The 15504-nt window shown below is 40.7% G+C and overlaps 1 protein-coding gene across 48 annotated transcripts in view; it reads right to left on the reverse strand.

The window, feature by feature from the left end:
• Nucleotides 1–15504, reverse strand: part of RIMS1 (regulating synaptic membrane exocytosis 1) — a 231932-nt gene that overhangs the window by 135551 nt on the left and 80877 nt on the right. For 43 of the 48 annotated variants that reach the window (XM_082218205.1, XM_082218202.1, XM_082218192.1 and 40 more), the window contains exons 2-3: nt 13459–13672; nt 12467–12478 (exon numbers count right to left, since the gene is read on the reverse strand). In XM_082218205.1, the coding sequence (XP_082074331.1) occupies nt 12467–12478; nt 13459–13672 (226 nt within the window). Of the gene's footprint in view, nt 1–2630; nt 2754–12466; nt 12479–13458; nt 13673–15504 lie in introns of those variants that run through there. The other 5 variants (XM_082218186.1, XM_082218179.1, XM_082218199.1 and 2 more) reach the window with 3 other exon arrangements.

Below are 15504 nucleotides of genomic sequence, written 5' to 3' on the forward strand. Positions count from 1 at the left end.
GCGGTAGCATACAGCTATATCTGTTTTTCTTAAATTAATTACAGCAGCCAGGGGTGGGGACACACAATTGTTATCAGGATCACTTTGTGCAGGAATGATAGATTTATCCCTTCCCATGTGTAATCCCTTCTGCACAGTCCTGCTCAGCATGGCTATAAGGATTAGAAAGAAGGTGCTATAGTGTCAATTTAAAGTGAGGTTCTTAGCCATTCTAGAGGGAGGAGGTGATTTTCAGGGCTGATACAGTTGGGAAGAGAATGGGTAACTTATGCACTGTGATCCCAAAAGTAATATGGGGTTCAATAGCTATAATGAAATAAAAAAACAAGCATTAAGCATAGCATGAGGTTGGATACTGGCATTTTCATATACGTGGGCTGAAAAATAGACAAGTCAGAGACACGTAATGAATTGAGGGTGTGTGTGTGTGTGTGTGTGTGTGTACACAACTGGGATATCCCTCCTCCCGTAGTACAATAGTACAAAGTGCCTGAGCGCTAAGGCTAGTCCAATAGTGCACTTGCTCTGTAATTATAACTGCTGAGGTTTGAGAATAAGTGAGTAAGAAGCAACTCATCTAGCCCATGACCCAAGCAGTACAATGAGGGACAGATACTGTTGAATCCTACAGCCCTTTAAACATATAGTATCCCCCCCCCCCAGGATTTTAGGGGAGGGAAGTGAGTACTGGGAAATGAATATCACACAACACACTTTCCCTAAACCCTAATATTCCCCCAGGATACTATAAGATGCTAGCCACGGTTCAATGCAGTCATTTTTACCACCCTGTTCCTCCTCCTCCTTTGTAGATGCTGCAAAAGTTTCTGCCTCCCGGAGGCCATGTTCTGGGGTTTATTATACTTTGTTTTCCTATGTGGGTGGCAAGTCTTGTAACGATACACAAACCCCTACCTTGTTTGTGAGTAACCCCATTTTGCTGCCAAACTAATAGGTACAGAACATTAGAAGGTTTGTCCTCAGAAGGAACAAGTGGGAACCTGCAGCAAAGGGTTGAAGTATATCCCCAGTCACTAACAGGTTCAGGATACAAGCCAGCTTAAAACAAGAGCCTTATAATGCTTTTGGGGACTTATTACAGGCAGGTGGGTGGGGAGAGATTGCAGGAGAAGAAAAGGGGCATGATTGCTTTTTCTTTCTTCATTCCCTTGTTATTCACTAAAGCTGCATTTATTAATTCAAAATTTAATCTTATGTCACTGCCAACAGAATTTGCTTTGTAGAAGGGGGGGGGGGGAATCTTACATAAGATAATCATTTTTCCTGGTTAATAGCAGTTCAAACCATGACCAGTTATCCCCAGAGGTTATATTAGGTTCCCCCCCCCCCTTTGCAGTGAACTGCACATCAATAATGCTGTATAAAGTCAGGTGTACTAAACAGAACAGAAAGACTACAATCCATTGCAGATATGCAAACATTAGAATATCATGCGAAGCTTCCTTTTATTTTTAAAATGTCTGTGTTTATCATAATGCTACATGGAAAAGCTTCTTTTTATGTGAAATTATTAAGCAACTGCATAATTTTTAAAATTCTAGCGGTACAAACCTATTCACATTTATTTGGAAGTAAATATCACAAGATTCAAAGTGTCTTATTCCCATCTCAAGTTTTACATGAGAACGATGCATCTAAATCCAGCAGAAGCACGAAAACTGCTTCAGCACCTACTTTCAGCACTATTTAAATATTCTGCTTGAACTTGGACAGGTATATGCAAAACGGTGCTAATAGTGATTTCCCTTCCACTCATACTTCTTTTTAAACAAATCCATTACAACTAGTCACACATGCAAAGAAATACTATTTTGTAAACAAAACGTGTGCAAGCACCAAGTAGAAAAAGATGCTGGACTGGAGAAGGTCCTACATGAAAATTCATGATCTGAAACAAGCCCTCACAGAGCAAAAGGCAGTAAACATACAGAATACATTGGCACCCCTGGAAACATTTTGCCAGCCAAGTAGAATATTCCTTCCCTTTAGAGCCATCCATGGAAAACAACCGTCACACGAGAGATGTACATTTTAGATTTACCAAACCTACACTATTTAAGCCTGTTCAAGCCAGTCTAGCCTGGGGGTGATATTTACTCCACAGCTTTGAAGTTGTCACCTGACATCAGGTGACAAACAAATGAGCAGTCCATGGAGTGGAAGAGGAAAGGACCCTGCCTGCTGGTGAGATGAAATCATCCACCCTGACCTGCTGCCTCACCTGGATTAATTTGGGCAGGATAGGACCTGTTTATTGAGCAATGGTGCGTCATTTACAGACGTTACAGCCACCTGCATCTGAAAGCATTTCTGAGAGAGCTGAATATGGTTATGGGCAGATGTGAAGCAATTTGCATTCTGGGCTTCACTGTCAGCTCTGTTACTGCTAAGGGTCTTAAGATGTATAAATGTAGCTCCTGCATTTGAAAACCAATACAGTATTCAGAACAGCAATTGAAATTCTGGGGGTGGGGGGAGGGTTTAAAAATAAATCAAGGCAGGAAAACTGGACTAGTATGTGAATGCTGCATGAATCTGTTAACAAACATTACTGCAAAGGGACAACAAAGGGCTCCCCCCTCCCCAACTTTCACCTTTGTTGCTCCTACCTTCTGGGGTGTCCATGGTCTTTTCATAATTCTCTCCCACCTCTTGTTCCAGATGCAAAGGTCTGAGGCTAAGTTGATTAAGTCTGTGCTATCTGTGCTACCAAGCACAAAGGCAACTCAGTAAATCTGGGGTGGAAGATTTGAGGAAGGGGGAGAGAAAGTATCAGTGCTCTACAATAAATCTGAGTGGATATCTTACGATTTCAAAAAAGAAAGCTGGAGGAGAAGCAATGTACTTTGGGGGAGAAAAGGGGATGTAAGGGTTTTGGTTAGTTAGTTAAATTTGTTGGGGAGGACTAGGAAAAGGGTAGAGCATCGTGAGATTAACATGGAAAACTTGGACGTTGAGAAAGAAGGAGATCAGGACAGGAAAATGCTGTGGTGTGTTTTGCGCCAGTATAGGGATATCAAAAATATTTTATGATGCATCAAAAAATACCTTTGACAACCAGTCTGTAAATTGTCGTTTGCAACAATTTAAGAGAAACCTTGAGCTTAAGTTACTACACTGGCAGGTCAAACATGGAAGAAGGAAAGGACTTCTGGTTAGGCAAGGGGGGAAAGGAAAGGAAAAGAAGTGCAGAAGAATGAGATCTGGAGAAATTAGATGGTAATGAGAGTCTATGGTTCAAAATAGCTATTTCTATGATACTAAGTTTAAGTGAGATTAGAATTTTGCTTTAAGTATTAGCAATCCATTCAGATCTCTGGCACTTACCTGTATTAATGTGGCTGGGTATTACCAAAAACAAGCACAAAACTCACACAATGGGAGGCATATAATGAGCTGCCATCCAAAACATGAATGTATGTTCTAGGCTGGAGGGAAGATGTGAGTGATCACTCCATATCACTAAAAACGTCACCACCATTTTCAAATATGATAATCAAGATTTTGTTCATGGAGTCTTGTTGACACCAAGTGGACATAGAATGCTCTCTCCAGGAGGTCATGATTTGCAGGTGCCTCAATTTAGGGGTAAAAAGTAACCCTGTGTTCAGAGGCTAGAGATCCACATTTCATGGAAAAGGCCTAGAGAAGGCAGACATTCTCTGGATAAAAATGACCTTGTTAAAAATGACAGTGGTGTCACACAGCAGTGAAAGATTAAATCATTTAAGAAAGCCGATGCATGGCAATGCTTAGTAACACAAGGGAATATCAATCCTTAGTAGAGATTAATTTCCATGTTGATATAAAGAAATCGTTGAAGGAAAAGAGGAATAGCAAAAGACCTACTAGAAATAAGGTACTTGTGGCTTATGAGTTTGCAAAGCTCAGTAAAAGCCTGGCAATCAGCCAGCCATCTTAAACAATGCAACTCAGCAAAACCGTACACGATGATCATCATTCGTTAAAAACCTTTGATTCACATTTAATAATAAATACTTGCAACAGCAAGGTTTGTCAAATCTGTTCCATAGGCTGAATTAAACAATTGGCTGACTGGGAATAAGAAATCTAAGCGCTGAGATATGAAAAGTAACAGCCCACAATAGCTAAGAGAAGACCAAAGAGAAGCACACCTGAGGACTTTCTGACAAAGGGAAAATTAGGACTGTCTGTATTGGGGGAACCTGGACACTTTCTCACAAAAGTACAAGAAGGCAAAATGACACAACTAATTCTTGTGGAGGTCAGAAGCCAGTTACTCCAGGTTTCAAAGTGTTTTAGTGCACAGCTCTAGCAGAGGATGAGAGGGGGAAAGCCTGATCCCACAGCAGAGGCTTAAATGAGAACAAGAGATAATATTCATGCTTTTTTCAGAAAAAGTCACAGAACTTGGGAAGTATGTGGGAGATCAACCGGAAGTGTGAAGATTTAAGGAAAGTTTGCTTTGCTTTTATTTCCCTGCTTTCCATTTTCTGGAAATTTTTTGCATCTCCAATGTTCCCCAAGCACCACCTAGTCATCTAAATGTGCATTGCAACCATTGTTGATCTAAAAACAACTGATTTGTACTTAATAACAAAAAGCAAGGTAAAGCCGGAACCCTCCAAGAAACCTTAAATTTAGTTAGCCCTTACTTTCTTACATATAACCTGTCTTATTCTCATGGGATTTGTTTTCGAATTACATTTCAACCAGTAGAGCCGTGAACATTCACTGATAGATATATATTGTTTGGACTTCCATGTCACAGCCCATGCTACACTTACATTCACCATTTACCTCATTCAGATCTTGCACTCTCATTCACAGCATTCATACACCTGCTGTTCACCCTATTCATACACATAATCACTCATGCACCCCTTTCACATACTCAGCTTAACTGAACACAAGTGCATCAGTACTGTCTCTTCACTTCCTCATACTCCTTTCTGCTAAAATATCATGACTCCTTATTCCCCTCATGATGGTAGTTTGATATCTTAATATTCACGGCACCACAACAGCTAAACCAATAGCTGTAGGTTCTCATTTCTCTGACCTCTGGGGTGTCTGTGACCCAGCAGCTCATGCGATAGCTGGGACATCTCAAAGGTCATAGCCTTCTTCTACCTTTTCATTATCCAAGTTCCTGTTGTGCTTTCAGAAAGGTTGTCAAATTTAGCACCACCCAATTTCAGAAAGATGTGCTTTCATTTGACAAGTCACTCATATCTCTATAGCAGTTTGAGATGAGCCAGCAGCTCACCCAAAGTTGGCTTTGACTTCACCATTAGAATAAAGCAGAGGTAGGGAACGTTCCCCCTTGACAGTAAAGTCCAGTCGCAAATGACTCTGGGATTGAGGCGCTCATCTCGCTTTACTGGCCGAGGGAGCTGACATTTGTCCGCAGACAGTTTTTCCGGGTCATGTGGCCAGCATGACTAAGCTGCTTCTGGCAAAAGCAGAGCAGCGCACGGAAACACAGCATTTACCTTCTCGCCGGAGCGGTACCTATTTATCTACTTGCACTTTGACATGCTTTCAAACTGCTAGGTTGGCAGGAGCAGGGACCGAGCAACAGGAGCTCACCCCATCGCGGGGATTCGAACCACCAACCTTCCAATCAGCAAGCCCTAGGTTCAGTGGTTTAGTCTACAGCACCACCCGTGTCCCTATCTGTAGCCAGCCTGAAAATTTCAGGTCAGCCATAAAGGATAATTGTCACCTTGGCCAACCACTCCCTTTCAGCTTAATTTATACCATACAGTTGTAAAAATGGCATAGAGGAATCCCAAACTATGTCACTCTAAATTCTTAAGATGGCTATATATAGGTAAAGGTAAAGGTACCCCTGCCCGAACGGGCCAGTCTTGCCAGACTCTGGGGTTTGTGCGCCCATCTCACATCTATTGGCCGGGGGCCAGCGCTGTCCGGAGACACTTCCGGGTCACGTGGCCAGCGTGACAACGCTGCTCTGGCGAGCCAGAGCCGCACACGGAACGCCGTTTACCTTCCCGCTGGTAAGCGGTACCTATTTATCTACTTGCCCCCGGGGGTGCTTTCGAACTGCTAGGTTGGCAGGCGCTGGGACCGAGCAGCGGGAGCGCACCCCGCCGCGGGGATTCGAACCGCCGACCTTTCGATCGGCAAGCCCTAGGCGCTGAGGCTTTAGAGGCTTTAGCCCACAGCGCCACCCGCGTCCCTATGGCTATATATAAAGCATCACTAATGTACATGGAATCAAGTAGTGTTTCATAAACAAAGATGATAGATAGATTATAATCTAACGTACACAACTGGAGAAAAGAACAAATGAAGAGAGCTGGAAGGAGTAAATGTGGGCGATGCAGACAAGGATGAATTATGTAAATACTTTGAAGTAAGAACTAAAGTGGCATTTATATAAATCACTAGACAATAATAATAATCTGAAGAAGTAAAAGTAGACTGAAATGTGTGTGCATGCACTTTTAAAAAGACTTCTAATGGTAACAAGCTGCTACTGATCAGAAAACAGAGAAGCAAAAGCATAATCATATCCTTCAAAGGTGCATTTGTTTTGAAATCAGTAGTCTTTAAATCTCTCACGACTTTCTGTTACTGTCCTTAGAGTTGCAATGCAAGTTTCCAATGGGATGCTCTGATGTGAAGCAGTTACATTAGTACTGTTCCTCATTTGATACTGAAGAACTTGGGCTCAGCGAGCATTGGGAATGGTTCTCTCAATATTGAAAGTAGTTTTCCCACTTCAGGCATCTATACTAACTTTCTTTTTTACTATGCTAAATTAACACAAGTGACCAAGAGATGAGGATGAGTAAAACCCACTCTACTTGCATCTTGAATTCAATTATGTATCTTGCATTCAGTTATTACAATTATTGCTCTAGACCAGGGATTTCCGAACTGCGGTCTGCAGACCACCAGTGGTCCATGAGGCTTATTCAGCTGGTCTGTGGCATGTCCATATTAAATATGCATTTGGATTTTTAATTATCTATTGCTTCTTTTATTTTTTACATTGTGTTTTATTGTATTGTGGTTTAAATTCTATGGAATTCAAATGGTGATAAAATAAAACACAAGAAATCAAAGAAGCAAAAAAGAAAGAAACACAATACCATTAAAAATTATACAACTTCTAGCACAGTGCATTACAATTGCTATAGCAGGCAGATAAATATTTAAGTAATCTGCCAAAACCTTGAGTAATCTTTAAGGTGGTCTGTAGTGGGGAAGAGTTGGGAACTATTGCTCTATCTTTTGGTCTCGCTGTAAAACCAGGGAGGGTGGTGAGTTTTTACCCTATACAGTCGTACCTTGGTTCTTGAACCAAGTACTCTGACGTTTTGGCTCCCGAACACCACAAACCCGGAAGTGAGTGTTCCGGTTTGCAAACGTTTTTCAGAAGCTGAAGATCTGACGTGGTTTCCACGGCTTCTGATTCAGTACAGGAAGCTCCTGCAGCCAATCGGAAGCTGTGCCTTGGTTTTTGAACCGTTTCAGGAGTTGAACAGACTCCTGAACAGATTAAGTTCGGGAACCAAGTTACCACTGTATAATCCTATGAAACCACAAAAACATATGCCACAATAAAAGTTTTTAGCTAGGATAGCCACATATTACCAAGGGAGAGGACAAAAGAGGGCACAGGTTCACAAACATTTATCATACGCTAAATTATAGGTTAAAAAATCAAATTTAGAAATAATGAACACAATATTTCTCAGCATAGTGCAGTAGGCTAATGAGATTATTTGCATGCCTGCTCAGTCTACTGTTCAAGTTAATTGTTCAAGGTGTCTGCTCTGCATTCTGAAAGTTTTTTATCAATAACCCATAGTTGGACTAGTTTAACAGAGGACCATCTTCGGTAAAGTAGGACACATGGCTATTCTTTTTGAACAAACTCCTTTGGATTTTGTCACATCAGCATAAGTCATTGCTACGTAATCTAAGTAACTGGTAGCTCACTAAGTCTAAGTAACCCCTAGATAACCAAAAGAGACTCACAGACTATTTGCAGTGTCATTTTTGACAGGTTACGTATTTAAGAGAAGAAGCCAGGACATAAAGCTAACTGGACAGAAGACTAGCTTTGCTGCTAAGATCCAACAAGAGGAGCAGCACTTGCATAGCTGGCTGACACTGTACCCTCTATGTTTGGAATCACCACATTCAATCATTTGTTAAGGGGAGCTTAGGACTACTCAGGAAGTGAGACAAGAACTTATAGAGGAACAGGTACAAGAAACTCCTGACTCAACCTGGATACAGCTCAACCCACCTAGCATGACAGTTTCCCATATCTGGTTTACTACTTCCCCAAAATGTTTTATAAGGTAATACTGTTACTGCCATGGCTTTCCAGTTTCTATCATTCAAAACGAAAGAACTGAGTTTGTTAAGACCTCCTAGTTGATAGAAACAATCAAAGTTAAGTGGGAAATTCACTACAAAAGGATGCCCATGAAATGATCGCTTCTATTTAAAATAAGATCTTGCACCCTCCACAATATCTCATGTGATTTTGGAAAGATCCTGGTGGAAATGGGCAGGCGACACCTCAGGGGCTTCTGATGCCCGAGGCAGCTGCCTCACCCTGCCTAATAACTGCACCGGCCCTCCCTCCCTCTCCTTGCACTTCCCCAAAATCTGCTCCAGAGGGTTGGGTGGAAAACAAATACAAACTTGGCAGGGGCACACAGGGGAGGAGAGGGGGGGGGAAAGTTCTATTTCACAAGCACAAGTCTTTGAACTAATCAAATGGTTGCATACAACCCAAAATTTCCAAGGCCTATCCCTGAATTCAACACATTTAAAAAATGCAGAATTTTGAAAGCAGCAACACTATCCCTATAGCCTCTCTTAGCATTTGTTTGACTATCTGTAGAAACTGGAAATAATAATAATAATAATAATAATAATAATAATAATAATAATAATAAATGGTTTAGTTGAATGCAACACTAAGATATGGATCAGCAGAAAAATGCTGCACAAAGCAAGTATTTTCCAAATACTATAAGGCATGTATAACACATACAGGGGAAATATATTTTATCTAGGACACAGCAGTACTAAAAATACACAGTTTTAATCCTGGATGAGGATTAAAGTTCTTTATAATAAAAAAGAGAGAGAAAGAACAGATTACATCCATCTCTAATAATCATGTTGTTTTCAGGAAATTATTTTGCTATTATACAGGTTCTCCTTAATATGCAAAAACTGCAAATAAATTTAGCCAGTAGTGAATATTGAAAAGTCTACTCATTTATCAAACTAGCAGCGGAATCATAGCCATGTCTACTCAAATATACATCCAATTCAATTCAGTGGGGCTTATTCCCAGGTAAGTATGGCTGTATACAGTACCCTGGGATTAAGCCCCGTTGAAGCTAATGGGATTTACTTCTGAGTAAACATGCATAGGATTACAGTCACTGTAATCTTATAATGGCAAATGACATGGGAAAATGCACATTCATGTAAATTAGAAGTGGCCACGTTTTTTTCTCTCCAGATGATTAAAGTGGTGCTCCTACTCCACAGACGGAAGAAATAAAGTGATATTTGCTAGCCGTATCCAACACAGAATGTCTTTGATCTCATCTTGCTACAGCATTGCTATCTGCACAAAGTACAGCCATTTCACTACTGATCAAATTGATGATCCTTGGTAAGGTAAAGGTAAAGGTACCCCTGCCCGAACGGGCCAGTCTTGACAGACTGTGGGGTTTGTGCGCCCATCTCACATTTATTGGCCGGGGGCCAGCGCTGTCCGGGGACACTTCCGGGTCACGTGGCCAGCGTGACATCGCTGCTTTGGCGAGCCAGAGCCGCACACGGAACGCCGTTTACCTTCCCGCTGGTAAGCGGTACCTAATTATCTACTTGCACCCGGGGGTGCTTTCGAACTGCTAGGTGGGCAGGCGCTGGGACCGAACAGCGGGAGCGCACCCCGCCGCGGGGATTCGAACCGCCGACCTTTCGATCGGCAAGCCCTAGGCGTTGAGGCTTTAGCCCACAGCGCCACCCGCGTCCCTTGATGATCCTTGGTACTTCTTGCTAACTTCTAATTATGAAGCCCAAACTTTCACATTAACCAAAAAAGGAGGCTGCCCTTTGGCCAGCAATGATTGCATTCATGCTCTAGTGGTGAGCGATCAGAAGTCACGATACTTCAAACAAGTAGTCCAACTCACTTGTTTGTTTCATGCCCCTTAAACAGCATGGTTGGGTCCCCAGCCTGGTGTCACAATTGACCACATTGTACAGTATTATCCTTGAAAGCTAAACACGTTTGGAAACCTGGGCGATACTTATCAAACCCCAAGAGGTGATCCGTGTGCAAGCTCCCTTTTAAAGTGAAGCTTCTCACCATCAGAGTGCACATCTCTTGAGCCACGAATGGATCAATAGCCAAGATTTGCTGCTGGTTTTGAGACTAAAGCCTTGACCATCTGGGCACTGATTAGATGATGGAACACCCGGCATTTGGATTTGTGCCTTTGCTTCTCTCGGGACACTTTCGTAAATATGTTAGCATCTCAGAATACTGTGGCCTATAAACTATTAATTGTAAACTACTCTGCTTAAGACGTCAAAAACAAAGCAGAACATTTTCAGAGGCGCTTTACTGAATAGCATCAATTAATACGTTCAGCTGAACAGGTCTGGCTTGACAAGAGGATGTCTTAAGGCAGGGGTAGTCAACCTTTTTTATACCTACCACCCACTAATGCATCTTTCTTGATGGCAAAATTTCCTTACCACCCACCAGTGCTCGATGGAAGGAGGATTCAGCTTGTGCCGTAGAACCTTCTACCGCCCACCTAGAATCCTGAAACACCCACTAGTGGGCGGTAGGGACCAGGTTGACAACCCCTGTCTTAAGGTAATGACGTCTGCATATGTACTGAAGATGTAGGATTGCTACATGTAAAGGAAGGAAACTGGTGGAGAACTAAAAGAAAAGGCGTCTAGGCAGATTCTGGTTAGCAGAAACAGCTCCAAGCACTTGTCCAAAGTGAAGGTGATTTAATGTGCAGTATATATCCAAATTATTTTAATACCAGTAGTTATTAACTCCTTGCAAACATCAACGTATGTAGGTTGGGATCCAATGGATCCCTTCAATGCCTTTCATGTGTATGCTAAGTGATCCTGTTCCATCCGCCACCACTACCAACAATATGTGTGTTGAAGAGAGCATCTGAAGAGAGCATTTGGTAATATCTTCTGCGTACTTTCATAAAGGCCCAGATGCACCAGTGTTTCAGTGGGTCCTCATTCTAGTTATCCGGTTGTGATCTCAGAGATCTCAGTTCATTTTAGTTAAACTGGTAGCCCAATCCTAAATATGTTTTCTTCAAGGATTAAGTTGCATGAAGCTCAACAGGAATTGCTTTTTGAGAAGTATACTTAGGATTATAGCTCAAGGTATATACATGTGTACTTTTTTCTGTCCCAAATTTAAGAGGGGAAAAATTAATCTGCTCATGGTTAATCCCTAAACAGTATATATTTTCAACTTCCAAGATGCCATGTTACACAGCAGTGGTCTTCCATGGTAACCATTTTCTGTGTTTGGCCAACACATATAGCTAAGAAATGTGGGTACTAATTTAGAATGAATAAACTGAATAAAATGAAGTGCCCATCTTCTGAAAGTCCAACCACTCCCTGAACGTTAAAAAGTGATATTCCAAAAGACGAGTTGCCTGCCATAGTGGCTAGAATGGGGATGGGGCTGATGGGAGTTTTAGTCCAAAAACACTTGGAGAGTTGTATGTTCTCCATCTTGGTTCTACAGTGTGCACTCAATTTTCATGAGGCATCTTCATTTACATTTTAACATTTATTTTCCCCGCACCAACAGGCATAGTGAGGAAATAAATGTGATTTTTAAACATTCATATTGCCTGCCACATGATTTGCAGAGAGAGTAGATGTTTAGAAGTACTTTTCTTTTTTAAAAAATAATAAAAAAATATTATTGGTTAGATTTCCCAGAAAATCTACCTTAAAAAAATAACGTTCACAGTGTAATGGTTTGAATATCTATATATGTGATTTGACAATTGAAGTCATTTACAGCAACAAAGTTAAAAACCAGAATTAGATACCTTTCAATTTCACAAAGAAATAACTTTACTACTATTCCCTGTCAAATTATGAATTTCATATATTGATTTCCTATGTAATGTAAAAAGAGGTTGCAATAAATAAGATTTCTTCCTCCCAAAGTATAACCTGCATGTTCTACTGCTATGAAAAATATAAATTTATAATAGGAAAAGCTGTTTAGCTACTGTCCTTAAAATTTTGCATATATATATATCTCCTCAGTTTAGTATCTGGATTTTACAACCGAACATTTAGTCAAAATAGTTTGCATTAATTGGTTTCACATAAAGAACACTGTAATAATAAAAGAAGAAATATGGATTCTGACCACTTTGTCCTCCTTTGGGAAAGCATCCAGGGAAGCAGAAAAAGGAGAAAAATATAAAAGAAAGAGAGAAAAGAAAAAGGAGGAAAACATTAATAGGCAGATATAAACAAGGCAATTCTTGTATTCCTGTAAGCATAACATTTACCAAAAATGAAGCACAGCACATTTAAATAAAAATATCTATAGCACCACACACATACGGGCAGATACCTGAAGGATTTTAGCAGAAAATAAAATAAATAATAGTGAAATGGATGCATCAGGATTCAATACTCCAGTTTTGATGGAATAGCTGAGATCCAAAAGGCTGTGAGCAAGAGACCATGTACTACTGGTAGGAGAAATTGGAAATCCACAGGGCAGAAATGGATGCACTTTCCCCTCACACATAAGAATTTTGGATTGTTTCGTCCCTACTAGAAGCAATATGGCTCCCCCATTGGACTCTGCAACGTGTAAAGTACAGTGGGTGGTCTCCAGTGTCGTCCTACTCAGTGCACATCCATTGAAATGAATGAACACCACCAACTTAGGTCCATTAATTCCAAAAGGTCTGCTCTAAATATTACTTAGTTGTGTATACAAGCATGTGACACTACTTTCTATAAATGTCATTGGCAACTGCACAAGAGCATATACAATTTTCAGGGTGTATAAATCAAAGTAGCTTTTCTACAATACTAATGCAGAATTCCATGAGAAAAGCATTATTATAGCTTGTCACTGTTTCTGTCACAATCATTTTCAAGTGAAAAAAAATAATAGGTCCCCTCTTTTATTTATTTCTGAAATTGATTTTGCACAAACAAAACATGGAGCAAGGAATTCTGAAAACAAATATATAGAGTGAGCAAAACAATGAAGTTCAAGGAGTTGGGGTGTGGAAATAAGAAAAGGAAACCAATGCCAAAAAAAAAAAAAATCTGCACAGGTAGGATGTTCTAGCGATGGAAATCAACATTGCTTTGTTTTGCATGCAGTAGAAAACTTACATTGTTTGATCGCAGAGAAACACGTCCTCCACATCTGGCACAAAACTTTGTCCGGCAGTAGGAGCATAAATGACCACAACCATCGGCAAACTTAGTTTTGTGACAGATTCCACATGTTGGCGCATCGTCCTTGTGCTCTCCGTGGTAACGGCGGGATTCCTCACCTATTTTTCGGACTTGCTCTTTGTAACTTTCAAATTGTTGGTGCAATCTTCTGTAAGGAAAAGAAGGGGTTTTTTATATAGCAAAAGCACCAAGACCAGCTCACCCATCAAGTGCCTAGCACTAATCCACACTATGTGTGTCTTCGCTATATTTGCTAAACAGAAGCATACAGGTGCCACTCTTGATTATTTGAAAGGAAAAACAAACAAACAGCGGGATTATTTATCTATTTATTATGCACACTTCACCCTGAGGTACCAGCAACTTAAAGCAACTTTTAACTGCTCATATTGGTTTCTTTAACATAAGCCAAGCAAGCTGCTTTTTATGCAAACAATTACCAATAAAATCTCCTATTTCCAAAACAAATAAAGGTCACTTCTAGATTTCAGAAGAGTCCCAATACTGTGTACGACCAACACAGATGCCTGTGTTTTTGCCAGGACGTAGAAACCTCAAAAAAGTTATTTGATAATAGCAAATGCCATACAAAGAAAAACCCTTCCTCTTCTTAGGTAAATTTACCTGAAGTCACTGTCCAAACTGATTATTACTTTCAATTTAATAAAACGTAGGTTCTCTCCCCTTAAAATATTTTCATAAGTGCTCTGTCATCATTTCATCCATAACATTTTAAAAGTGAAAGCTGTCACACGCACCACCAGTCTCACTCGCCACTATGTCAAACAAAATTTTAAAAATGTATAGCAGAATAATACACTTTTCGATTTAACCCATTAACTGCTGTTATGGCTGAAACCAATCATAAGCTGCAAATTGCAAGCCGTCCAAAAGTTCTGGAAGAAGCACTATCATATGTGCAACTGTGGGTGAAAATATTTAAGTACAAGTGTCTCTTAAAACAAAGCAACGCAGTGTGTCTCTGCCCTTCTCACAGTTCCAGCCAGCCTACAAGAGCCTTGCAGTGTGGTACAGATCTAAGGGTGGTGAGTGGTGGTGAGTTTCAAGAATGGGGAAGGCATAAAGGGCACCTTTTTCCCCCACCCCACGCTTTCCTTGTTGTGCTACAGGGTTGATAGAACCAAATCTCAGCAATTTGAAATTATAAATTAGACATAGGCAAACTCAGTCCTCAGATGTTTTGGGACTACAATTCCCATCATCCCTGACCACTGGTTCTGTTAGCTAGGGATGATGGGAGTTGTAGTCCCAAAACACCAAGAGGGCCGAGTTTGCCTATGCCTAATATTTTGGGGATGGGAGATGCCTAAATAATATTTTGGAGATGGGAGAGCTATCTCTCCACTTTATTTACAACTTCTCTCTCAATCCATTTGCCCTGTTGTCATCATCTATCAGGCAGGTTTTGTTTTTTTAAGTCATTTCCTTTAATTCACAAGCTTTTGCACTTCTGTATCCCCGGTGGAAGTGCCTGCTTTTTGCTTTTTTCAGTCGCCCAGCAGATGGCACCAGAGATTGTAATTTCACATAGCCATCATCTGTTCAGTTTTAAAGAACTGAGGTTTCCTTAGAAGCAAGTGCCTTTAATTTTGTGGTAACAACGGCCTTATCTTCTGTTAAAAATCTCTCTTTATAAATGTAAGAATATTTGTGTGCATGAAATGAGTATTTGCCTGTTCATTTGTCCGCTCAGCTTGTGACAGGAGTGTGCAAAACGACAGCTTCTGTTCACAATGAATCAGTCAGGTAACCACCATCATGTTTGGATATTCACAAGGAAACCAGATAGCCACAACCAGGCCCTAAGATCTAATATCTGGTGCATTCCACTGGTGTACACAGAAGGAACCATCCCTAGCATTTGTTTTCCGTTTCTAATTTTACGTCAAAACCAGCCTTTCAATATAAGTCCAGCCTGGTGTAAGAGTTTCCATAGGAGGAAGAAAGACTGAATGAGAT

This window comes from Podarcis vaucheri (assembly GCF_965113315.1).
Source record: "Podarcis vaucheri genome assembly, chromosome: 3".
NCBI classification, from domain to species: domain Eukaryota; kingdom Metazoa; phylum Chordata; class Lepidosauria; order Squamata; family Lacertidae; genus Podarcis; species Podarcis vaucheri.